Source organism: Zootoca vivipara, chromosome 3 (genome assembly GCF_965207765.1).
Source record: "Zootoca vivipara chromosome 3, rZooViv2.hap1.1, whole genome shotgun sequence".
Taxonomy (NCBI): Eukaryota; Metazoa; Chordata; class Lepidosauria; order Squamata; family Lacertidae; genus Zootoca; species Zootoca vivipara.
In genome coordinates, this window is record NC_142586.1 from 71,110,883 (window position 1) to 71,123,005 (window position 12,123).

The 12,123-nt window shown below is 44.8% G+C and overlaps 1 protein-coding gene across 1 annotated transcript in view; it reads right to left on the bottom strand.

Moving 5' to 3' along the window:
* Window positions 1-12,123, bottom strand: part of THBS2 (thrombospondin 2) — a 47,543-nt gene that overhangs the window by 28,780 nt on the left and 6,640 nt on the right. The window contains exons 4-7 of the mRNA XM_035108527.3: window positions 9,707-9,791; window positions 5,225-5,418; window positions 3,032-3,175; window positions 1,150-1,246 (exon numbers count right to left, since the gene is read on the bottom strand). Coding sequence (XP_034964418.1) covers window positions 1,150-1,246; window positions 3,032-3,175; window positions 5,225-5,418; window positions 9,707-9,791 — 520 coding nt within the window. The remainder of the gene's footprint in view (window positions 1-1,149; window positions 1,247-3,031; window positions 3,176-5,224; window positions 5,419-9,706; window positions 9,792-12,123) is intronic.

A 12,123-nucleotide genomic window follows, 5' to 3' on the forward strand; every position in this document is an offset into this window, starting at 1 on the left:
TGGATTTACTTCAATAAAATCTTTTTTCTTTAAGTGTCCCATTTGAAAATTTGCTCCCAACACAACATGAAAATCTCTCTCCTGTCTGAGAGAAAGAAAGTTTCTCAAGGCTTCTCGCTGGTTTGTTCACATGGAGCGTGAGCTTCACACAGGAGTAAACCAGCAACCTCTTCCCCTTGTAAAAACTGAGGCTGGCTGAGGCTGATGGGAGTTATAGTGCAGCAATAAGTAGAGGGTTTCAGGTTCCCCATCCACGCCTTAGCAAAATTGCAATGATCCCAGAAGTCAGAAACCTTGCAACTCTCTCCTGCTCCTCCTTCTGTCATATGTTATTCCCTGCAGTACTTTCATCAAATGAAGAAAATTATGCAGGTGGCAAGAAATCCAGGGATCACCCAAGCAGTAACAGCACATAATGTATAGCTAGTTAAGTGTGCAACATTGACATAGGAAGTCTAGCAGGAAACATCTGCAGCCTTGCTCTTTGAAGACCCAGCAAGAGGTAGAATCATAGAATCATAGAATCGTAGAGTTGGAAGAGACCACAAGGGCCATCCAGTCCAACCCCCTGCTGAGCAGGAAACACCATCAAAGCATTCTTGACATATGCCTGTCAAACCTCTGCTTAAAGACCTCCAAAGAAGGAGACTCCACCACACTCCTTGGTAACAAATTCCACTGCCGAACAGCTCTTACTGTCAGGAAGTTCTTCCTAATGTTTAGGTGGAATCTTCTTTCTTGAAGTTTGAATCCATTGCTCCGTGTCCGCTTCTCTGGAGCAGCAGAAAACAACCTTTCTCCCTCCTCTATATGACATCCTTTTATATATTTGAACATGGCTATCATATCACCCCTTAACCTTCTCTTCTCCAGGCTAAACATACCCAGCTCCCTAATAAGGCATCGTTTCCAGGCCTTTGACCATTTTTGTTGCCCTCTTCTGGACACGTTCCAGCTTGTCAGTATCCTTCTTGAACTGTGTTGCCCAGAACTAGTACTCCAGGTGAGGTCTGACCAGAGCAGAATACAGTGGTACTATTACTTCCCTTGATCTAGATGCTATACTCCTATTGATTCTCAGGTCTTCAACTGAGACTTCTCTACTACACAAGCTTTTAACAATAAGCAATCCTTGCATGCCATACTTACAGTGAGAGCAGATAGGGCAGCACTCGCCATCAATAAAAGTGGGACTGACACAGTGAACAGCTGGGCATGTGATTTTATTGCATATCGTTTTAGAGTTCTGTATATGCAAAGGGGAAAAAAAACACATGGAACCATTACTCCAATATCAGTCAATCTAAATACCCTATCTTTTGGCAGAACATTCTTCAAATGAAGGAGAAAGTAATATAATCATAGAATTGCAGAGTTGGAAGGGTCCCAAGGCTCCTCCAGGCCAACCCTCTGCAATGCAAAATGTTCAATGCAAGAATTATGCTTGAGTACCTAACTTTGCCCCATTGCAAAAAATGCACATCAAAAAGTACAAATGGCACCATGCTATTATGGCACCATGCTATTTTCCATCAGAGACTTATGCAACTGACAATATGAGATGCCACACAGAAGAACGGGTTATAACATCCTCTAGCCCAGGCATGTCAAACCTGCGGCCCTCCAGATGTTTTGGCCTACAACTCCCATGATCCCTAGCTAGCAGGATCAGTGGTTGGGGAAGATGGGAATTGTAGTCCAAAACATCTGGAGGGTCGCAGGTTTGACATGCCTGCTCTAGTCGATCAATAATAAAGCTTGTAGTTTTGTATCAGTGACAGCAGGTGGGCCAAACTGTACAGCTGATGGGTTGATGACGCCAGATTTAGTTAGTGGTGCAGCATGAGCGAGAGAGGAGGGCCCTGGCTACTAAAGGCCAAGGAATTCAACATGGGGTGAGGTGAGCAGATTTCCATCCACACAATGGGAATTGCCCTTCTTTGCCACTCTGCAGCTCCTTAGATTCCTCCAAAATCTGCTCTGGGGGGTTATGGGAGAGGAAGGGGAAATCCCTTTAGAGGAGTGGCAGTCTGCTCCACTGATGTATTGATTCAATCCCAAGAATATGTGGTCATCCCTCAAAACTGTTTATCAAAGGCAACCCTGCCAAATAAATAATAATAATAATTTGAAATTACAGGGCAGTGCAAAGCCCAACAGAAAGAGATAGATGCCTATTAAAATAGCCCATTACAGTGGTACCTCGGTTCCCGAACGGCTTGGCTCCTGAACAAATCGGCTCTCAAATGTCGCAAACCCAGAAGTAAGTGTTCTAGTTTGCAAATGTTTTTTGGAAACCAAATGTCCATTTCAGCTGTCAGCATTGTTTCCGGGGCCAATCAGAAGCCGCGCCTTAATTTGCAAACATTTTGGAAGTCAAACGGACTTCCAGAATGGATTGATTTCGGGAACCAAGGTACCAATGTACTCCTGATTGGATGCTGTAATGGCGCTGTGTTGCTTTCTCATGAGTAACGCGCTCCGATCTTCGTAACTGGTTTTTACAGAGTTTTATTATATACATATGTACAAGACAGAACACTAATGTCCATGACCGTTCAGTCCGAGTCACAATCCGGAAGTGCCGCTTGTCGGCTCCGCCTCCAGCATAACAACCTTGGCACCCTCAGTCTCCTCCTCTCCTCTCTACGCTTTGCGCCCCCCCCTGCATTGCTGAGGGGATGGGCAGGCGCAGCCCCCTCCCCTCCTGAACTGCTCAACTGCTGAGCAGGTGCTTTAGCCCCTGGTGCCTCCCCTTCCTCAGCGCTCTGGTCCGACCCTCCAGACCTTCTCTGCTGGTTCCTTGCACCCTCAGCATCCCCAAGCTCCTGCGCCTCCTTCCCTGGCTCCGCACCAGCTTCCAAGTGATGCTGTGAGTCGTCAGCATCCTGGAGCTCCTGCAGTTCAAGGAGCCCTGGCACCACCCTTCCGGGCTCTCTGATGACCCCTGGTGCTCCCCTGACAGATGCAGAGCGGAAAAGAAACTCTGTGTGATTGGGTGGGAAGAGTAAATGATTCATTGATGCCTTACCTGGCAGTGACATTTTGTGCAGCTGTCCACAACCCAATGCGAATTATTCATAAACTCACGGCCATCTTGCCAACAAGCCGACTGGTTCTTGAGTGTTTTGTTGGGGCCAAGCAGTTCCGACACAATTTTCTCATTCACCTCAGACTGTACAATGAAACAGGTAGCATCAGTAGCAATCAATGAGTTGGCCTTTTTGCAATGCGCCATAGTCAGAGAAGGGTGAAACGCTCACTAACCCTCAGCATAGAAAACTAGGCTGCTCAGAACAGATTCCTCCTTTCACCCAGCTAAACTGAGCCAGAAAAGAAGCAAACTATTCAGTGAGCGCACTATTCCTCTGGACGCCAACGTCCCAGCTAATGTTACAATCTGGGCTTGCAGCGCTTACACAGATCTCCATAAATTCTACTGAAGAGATTTTCTTCCAGTATCACTCATCTTCCTTAAAAATGGAAGATGATTTCACTCTTGAGACATGTGCTAGACTACTTCAGGTCTATTTAAAGTGTATGTGAAGTTGATTCATAACACAGACTGAAGCAGACAATGGGACAAAAGCCAGGCAATGACAAACAAGGCGCATTCATGTATTTTCTATATGATTTATCAAGGTGCCTGCATATACATTAACCCCGTGCAATGATCAGGGCTGGCCTGATGACTTCATGAGGTGGGGTGAAGCAGCCACCTCAGGAGGTGGGAGCCCCTGAAGGCACCCCACCTGCCCTACCGCTTTCACCACTGGCAGAGAAGCGGCATGCAGCATCAATGCTGATTTGCTGTGAGATCTCGGCAAAATCTTGCGAGATCTCACAGAGCACGAGAGATTTGGTGATTTTCAGTGAAATTTCATTAGATCTCGCTGGATATCAACGGTGATGTTGGTGCCGCTTCTCTGCCAGTGGCAGTGGGGCAGTGCAGCAGGCACTTTCCATGTCACCTCAAGCAGCAAAATGGGACATGCCACCCCTGGCAGTGGTAGTTTGTGCAGCACACAAATACTTTAAGGATTAGCCACCAAGAGCCTTTCCAGGGTTTATAGTTTTCCAGGAGATGGGTAAGCATGGGACTGGGTAGGTGGGTCACTTATCCTTCCCTCATCTGCTCCTGTGACGTTGTCCCAGAAGGCACTGCTACCTACCGACAAGTCCCTGCATCCCAGTAATCAGACTCCTAAATGCAGTTGCTGGAATGCAATATTTGCACCAGCAAGTGCAACAGTACCCTGCATGTGGTGGAGAGGGCAGTTTTGCCAGTGTCACACACGTATTTGGATGGTGCCAAATCACCTGGCACTAACCTAACCACACCCATTTGAGCACGGAGGCAAATCTAGTCCTCTCAATTGTCACCTTCTCTCCCCCCCCTCCAACCCTGGAGACTGTATATTCATCCTTTCTCTGGCAACTGGGGGGCGGGAATCACCCAGCTGTCTCCCATGACACAGTATTGTCTTAGCAGCATCAAAGCTGTCCTTAATGTGGTTCACGCGAATCATTCCATGTGCTGAAAAAACATATGGAAGCGGGTTGCGGAGCCCAGCAGTCTAGCCCATCATTGCCATGCTCCACGGATGTCTGCTTGTTCAACAGAAGACAGACATTCTCCCTACCTACAGATGCAACCTGGTACAGCTCCTTCTCGTGAGCAGGTCCCTCCTTGCATGGCTGAGATCTACCCGTGTACATTGGTACACACATATAACAACTTGCAATGTCTTTCAACTCGTGTGTTGGGCAGCACACCCAAAGCCACAGCAGGCTAACTGACTGAAGATTGCTAACTGATTGTTGGGTAGGGGGAGAATGGAAAGCTGAGGGAGAGAGAATGGAATGGAACATCTTTCAGAAGGACATGGCTGGGTGGCTGGAACCTAGAACAGAAGCCACTCCACCCCTTCACAGCACTCAGAATTTTCTACCTAGTGTGTGCTTCTATAACATGGGGCGCCCCTGAGGTGACATCAGAACTAATACACCACCCCACTATTATCAGACAATTTTCATACAATACTTTGGCATGTTTCCAACATGTATAAGTGTTCTCTTTATCCATGTCTGGTAGATACCCAAACAAAGGGTTTATTGTAGTTATTGGTTTATTGACGGTTCATTTGTTGTTGCTAATCTTGAGGCGCAATCGCTGCAAATGAATGACCAGACACCTAGAGCAGAACACACAGGTGATACCTACCACTTTGTCTAACTTTTCTGTTAAGCTGTTGACAACAATACGCAGTCCAGTGAGTTCCGTAAACATAGACCCTAGCTCTTCACAAGAGCGATCACAGAATTCTGCCTTTTTCTCTGTGTTTTCACCAACATACTCTGTCATGACAGAAGGAAGGTGAAGGATCTCGGTGCTCTCGTTAATCGTGTTCACTTCAGCTGGAAGGGAGGAAGTAAAATAAAACCCATTATGTATATGCAACAGCTTTCCCCTGATTACAACTTTTGGCTCAAATTATACATTGGTACTAAAGGTGGATTGTAACTGTATCTCCCTTGGAGCAAGTTTGATGCCAAATTATACTCAAGGGTTGGATGTCGGCCCCTTCCAATTATAGTCATTCCTTTTCACAGTTTAGATTCCAGCTCTCAAAGAGGTCTGCAGGTTTAGAGGCAATGGAAAAGTCTTTTAGGAACACAGGACAGGGCAACTGAACATATGCAATGTTAAAAACTATCCACTTAAAAGCATAAGTATGGCTGATTGACATCCAATACCTTTTTTAATCTGTTGTCGGAAGGGGGTTTATTGGTTTGCTTTTGTTCTTATTTTTATTATGTATTTTGTGGTTTTTATATTGTAATTTTATGTTGTGAACCACTCTGAGAACTACGGATAAAGGGTGATATACAAATATGAAGAAGAAGAAGAAGAAGAAGAAGAAGAAGGAGGAGGAGGAGGAGGAGGAGGAGGAGGAGGAGGAGGAGGAGGAGGAGGAGGAGGAGGAGAAGAAGAAGTATCACATGTTCCCAAGGTTTCATGATCACTCTGGCAGTGGGGCAAGAATAGGTTGAATGCTTGTTGACCTTTTAATCCCAAAGAATTATAAAAACACAGTGCTGATAAAATGAACATTTTGGCTTGATTAATTGAAAGCAATAGCTATAGATATAAGCAGTGGCAAGAAGCCATGAGAAGGGACGAATTAAGACTGCAACCCTATGCACCTTTAGTTGGGAGTAAGGCCTATTAAACAAAGTGCAACTTAGTTCTGAGTAAATGTGCATAGGCTTTTACTTGCAAGGTTCTTTTTTCAGGGAATGTTATTCTCTCCAAGCAAGCACTACTTTCTGGCTCCCAAAATTAAGGAAGTAAAGGTTCAGCACAGCCCTACCCAGCACAATTTATTTTAAATGTGTGTCTGAAGGGAATGAAGAAGCACAAGCAGCATAGTTTTTTCTAAGCAGATGCATTTGTAGCAGAAGCTTTTGCAAGGCAGCAATATACGTCAATCAAAGCATACTTGCTGCTGGCACAGTGCTTATGCCAAAAGAGCATGTACCGACAACAAAACCAGACTATAAACTCAGGGACACTTCCTCCCCTAGTTGTTATGTTTCTTGGCCAAAACCAGATCACTGAATGGGGAAAGAGTAGCAAGCATCTCCTTTGCACGCACGGAGCTGTGTTACTGTCATCCCCTTGGAGTCTCAGCCACATTTTTAAAAATAGTGCAAATTCAGATGACATGCATCTCATTGTGGATATGCAAGAGGATACTCCGATACCTCATTATGATTTTGGGCAACTTTCAGTATGACTTATAGGATCTCATCTTTTATTGTTGAGGTGGTCACTTCCCACATGCTTGGGAGCCACTGCATTATTCAGAGAGCAGTTGGGGGGCTGAAAGTTTATTTTGCTGCACAAACTAACCCCCTCACGAGTAGTGATACCCTACAAAAAAATTGGCACAATTTGGCTGTAAATGGAGTGCGCACCATCAGGTACAGCATACTATATACTAAATCGCAAGCAGAAAGAAAGGCTGTATTCCTATAATCAGGGATCGGGAACTTGTAGACCTCTAGATGTTGCTGGACTTCCAGATGTTGCTGGGGACTCCAACTCCCATCAGCTCCAGGCAACATGGCCAATGATCAGAGATTATGGGAGCTGGAATCCAACCACATCTGGCAATCCACCCCTGCTATGCTATTGGAGCAAGCTGCGCTCCTACCACCCAACAGGTTGAGGGCATTGAACACTTCATAGGCCACAGGCAAGCATGGCTATCCCCATTCTATGATATCAGGTAGATACTATGCATATGTACCAGGGAAGACGTCCTACTGGAATTAGTGTGCGGTATTTAACTGCTGTGTCCCAGCAGTGCAAGGATCTCCATTTGTGCAACAGGACTTTCCGCATTCTCCTCCCCCCAGTGCTTCCCCCAAATCTTCTCCAGAGGGGAAACCCCTAGAACAGATTTAGGGGAAAATAAGGGAAAGAAAGGCAGGAAACATTCCATTTTTCAAGGAGAAATCTTTGCACCGACAGAAGGAGAGACTACATTGGCTTCCACCGACTGGGACCCACTTCTGAGTAAGCATGCAGGCTTGATTTGCACATCATACCACACATATTTTCACTAAAACTGATGTTCCTTAGGTATCCTCAAGAAACACTAAAGCAGCCATATATTTAGTGGTGGTGAACAGAACATAAACTTTTTTACCAAACGCCATTGTATTATAAAGGCCTCATTCGCAGTAGGGATTACCGGGACCACACAAACATGTGGTCTCCCAGAGAAGAGCTCACAGCTACATTGCTGCTCCCTGGTCTTCTTTACTCCTGCACTTTGCTGAGCTAAAAGGAGGTTTGGCTTAGCATGTTGGGCAAACCCAGGCTCATAGTTTAGATCTCTCCTTGCGACCCATGAGCTGCAGCTAAGAATAAACCTTGACGGTACCTTGGGCTTAGTGAGGAGAGAGCTTAACCACAAGTCCTCATTCAGACAACACAGGATGCCATAGAACGGCTTAGTTCATCACAGTGTGGGATGAGGAACAAAATGGCCAGGAAGGAGCAAAGCAGCTGAGAGCTCGTCTTGAGGAGTCTACACATCCATGTGGCCTCAAGAAGCCATAGTTTGGCTTACCATATCATGAAAACCATGCCAAAGTCATTCTATATTTCAGTATTACAACAAGGGGAGGAACCCACTCGAGGGTGGCCCTTAAAACTTGCTCATTAATCTGTCACTCTTTTCCTTTGCTTGTACTATCAATGGCACAGTAACAAAAATAATCGAAGAAGGTCATGATCTGACAGAGATGTATTAATGTAAATCAGGAATGATTCCAGGACAGCAAATAATATTATAAAGCATTCTAAGAGCAGAACTGCATATTAGATCTGAAAATAAACAAAGACATAGAAATACAGCTAAAGAATCAGCAAAAAGCTTTGGGCAGGGAAATGATTAATTGCTGCTAATGGAGCTAATCAATCTAAACATGGTGACAACAGTTAAGTAAACATTTTCCAAAAGTTTATAATGAATTGTTTCCAGAGCTAAGAACTTTAAATATCTTGGCTGTAGACCGGAAACCCTAAAAATGCAACACAGCACAATAAAGCAATTTATCATGAAATGCTACTTGTTTGAGTGTCATCTCGTCTCAATGAAAAGATGTATTCTTGCCATGTAGACACATGAAAATTTATGTAAGTCTCACATGCGACACTTTTGAGATCATTAATTTCAGATTTTGAACCGAGAGTTTTTAAGATTACTGTACTAAAGTCAGTGCAGTAGCTTTGTTGGCACAAACTATGGCAGAAACACTAAGGGTAGACAGCCTGTGGAAGTGAAAGGCAACATCTGGGACCAGCCTATGATGGGAGTCTTATATCTTTCCACTTTCTGATTATTTTCCCCTGGTTAAACACAATTTACTCTGTAAGTCAAAATGGTTCCAAGTGGAAATGTTACTACTAATGTGCAATTTTATTTATTCATCTTGAAAAGTAGAACACAGCCTTTCAATGCAGCTTCCCAAATACTTCACATTTGATCACCAATGTTGGCATTCACTTGTCTCAGGCTTTGTGTCTTAAGAGAGAGGCAAAAAGGGGGGGAAGCTTTGGCCTTTTAAAATAAGTAATAAATAACATATCTGGGGACGTGTTTCGACCTAAAATCCTCTTTTGTACTGTATGTGGGTGTCAAGGATAAAGGATGCTTCTTTAAAGATCAGCATTCATACAAAAGAGTCACCTGGCAATATCATTCTTTATAGTACAAAGGAGATACAAAGCCCTGAACAATTCAGGTTCAGGGTACCTTAGGGACCGCCTAAACCAGACATCCCCAAACTCGGCCCTCCAGATGTTTTGGGACTACAACTCCCATCATCCCTAGCTAACAGGACCAGCGGTCAGGGATGATGGGAATTGTAGTCCCAAACATCTGGAGGACCGAGTTTGGGGGTGCCTGGCCTAAACCCATCCTAAGCTCCATGACGGAGGTCATCTGTAGATGTGATTGGTTGTCGTCGTCGTCCCCCCCCCCAGTTGGTGAAGCTCATCGGATAGAGATTTTAATTGGTTTCTCCATTCCGCCTATTATTGGAAGGAGCCAATAAAAACTGGTGGTATGTGTGGCCCCTCCCTCAAATTACAGTGAGCAATAAGAATGGGACTTTTTCTTCTTCTTACCTGACTGGCTCCTCTGGCATCCTTTGCTGCGCAAGACATCCTCTATTGATGTTCCAAAAACTAGATGAATATTTTGGAGGAGACCCTGCAAAGAAGACACACATGCACAAAAAATGATTGTATCAAGGTCATTAGTCTGCTTCCCTCCTCCTTCAGAACTTCTTCAATCTTGACTGAACTTAATCCTGCATAAATTGTTCATTTATTTTAGTCATTTAAATACCATATATTCCACCCTTCTTCAACAGACCCCAGGGCTGATCACCACATAATTAAACAGAGAAATGAAGCCAAAAAAAGCCCTGCACAACAACCAATCAAATACTGTCATCAAAACAGGTCAGATATCACATTACCCACAGGCCTGGCAGAAGAAAAAGGATTCTAGCTGGCAATGAAAACTATGGTGCCAGCCACATGTTGCTGGGGGGGGTGTCCAAAGTCAGGGTGCCTTTACTGAAGAGACCCTCTTGCAAACTATGAAGCTCCCTTAAATATAAGTCTAATAACAGGGCTGCCACAGACAACCTTAAACCTTGCATTTTTCAGGTAGATGGGTCCAAAGTCAGTTAGAGATTTTTACATGAATTTGGCTCAGTGTCTAATTAGCAACCAATGCAAGTGTTTAAGAACAACTGTATCATGAACTCACACAGACACCTCAAGAATCTGGCTGCAGAGTTTTGCACTAGTTTCAGTATTCGGAACATCTTCAAGGGCAGCCCCACATACAGTGGATTACAGGAATCCAAAAAGGAGGTTACTAGAGCATGGGTCCCTGTGGCCAGGAAATCCCTGTCCAGGAACAGCCATAGCTGGTGAAGTAGTCATAGCTGGGGGGGAAAGCACTCCTTGTCACTGTGATCACCTGGAACTCAAGTGTCAGAGTTGAATCCCAAAGTTCCCTCAGACTTTGCACCTGGTCCTTCAGAGTGAATGCAACCCCCTACAGAACAGGCCATTTCCCTAACTCCTGAACCTGGGAGCTTTCTGTCTTGTCAGAATTCAGCTTTAGTTTGTTGGCCCTCATTCAACCTCATGCTGTCTTCAGACATTGGTCAAGCATCTTCACAGCTTCATCTGAAGCCATTGTCAAGGAGAAATCTGTCATCTGCATAGTGGTGACACTTTCCCTCAAATCTTCTAATGACTGCTTTGAAAAGTTTCATATAGATCCCTAATGCTAATAGGAATATCTGAAACCAGAGAAACCACTGAAAAACCCTCCCAACTCACAGAGTCAGTTCAGGAGGATACTATGGTCACAAGCCATTGTGAGATTTGAGGAGCATCAATAGGGTTGTACTCCCCTTGTCAGTCAAGGTGGCCAAAAGCTACACTGCTAAAACAAAGCCTGAAGCATAATGGAATTGGGTCAAGCACATTCCTCCAAGCACACCTGCCTCCACCCTCTCCAGCAACTTGTCCAAAACCGGGATAGTTGCTACTAGGTGACAGTTGTGTCTTTAGGGTCCAAGGAGGGTCTTTTGGGAAGGGAATGTACTGGCCAAACACTCAAATGCCTTATCCATGTTCCCCTGTCTCAATAACTGAACCCGATCCCAAACCAGCCAAGACAGTGCTTTAGATGCCTCCACCAGATTGCATTAACAGTGGTGTCAAGGTCAGACCAAATATGTGTGGCTTTGCCCTCAAAGTGCTTTGCAACTTTTCAAGGTAGGTTTACAAGGGCTTCAAAAGCTCCACCACCCAGAAAAGCTATGCTGGACACAATCCCCCAGAGCATTCAGGATTCCATCAGATTCCACCAGTCTTCAAGCACGGACAATCCGAATAGGTCCTCCATCCCTGCATAGGGGTACAGTGACCACATATCCGAATTGCTAGAGCAAATACTATTGTTTGTAGCTAATAGGTTCAGGACAGTAATTTCTCAGCATAGGAGAAAATATTCCAGCAGCTCTCTTGCTAATGCATTGCCAGAAGTTCTAATTGTGAGTTTCCCCAGCCACTCTGGGCAGCTTACAACACATAAAAAATTGCAAAACATCAGGCACGGGCCTCCTCAATCCTCTTAAGAAGATGACACCTTTGCTCCAGTCAAACCAAAGGCAATAAACGAAGAACAAACCTTGTTTACAACTCATGATTTGCCTGAAGTGAGACAAACCATGAGCCCAGATTTGGATGCAATGTTATGCCAAACTTTGGCTTAGTCCTGAGTAACACGGCAGCAGCAGAACTGGAGGAGTGCAACAGCCATGACTTTAGCTGCGGGAACCCACATGGATTGGCTTAGTGTCACATGCAAACCAATTCCCAGTATGTTCAGCAGCCAATGAGCCACCACAGAGCTTTCAGTAAAAGCACTCCAAACCATCCAGCTGAACTCTGCTTAATTCAGGTGAGCAGTGGAGGTTGGCATGTTAGGACAAAGGAGCCACTGCCCCACCAAC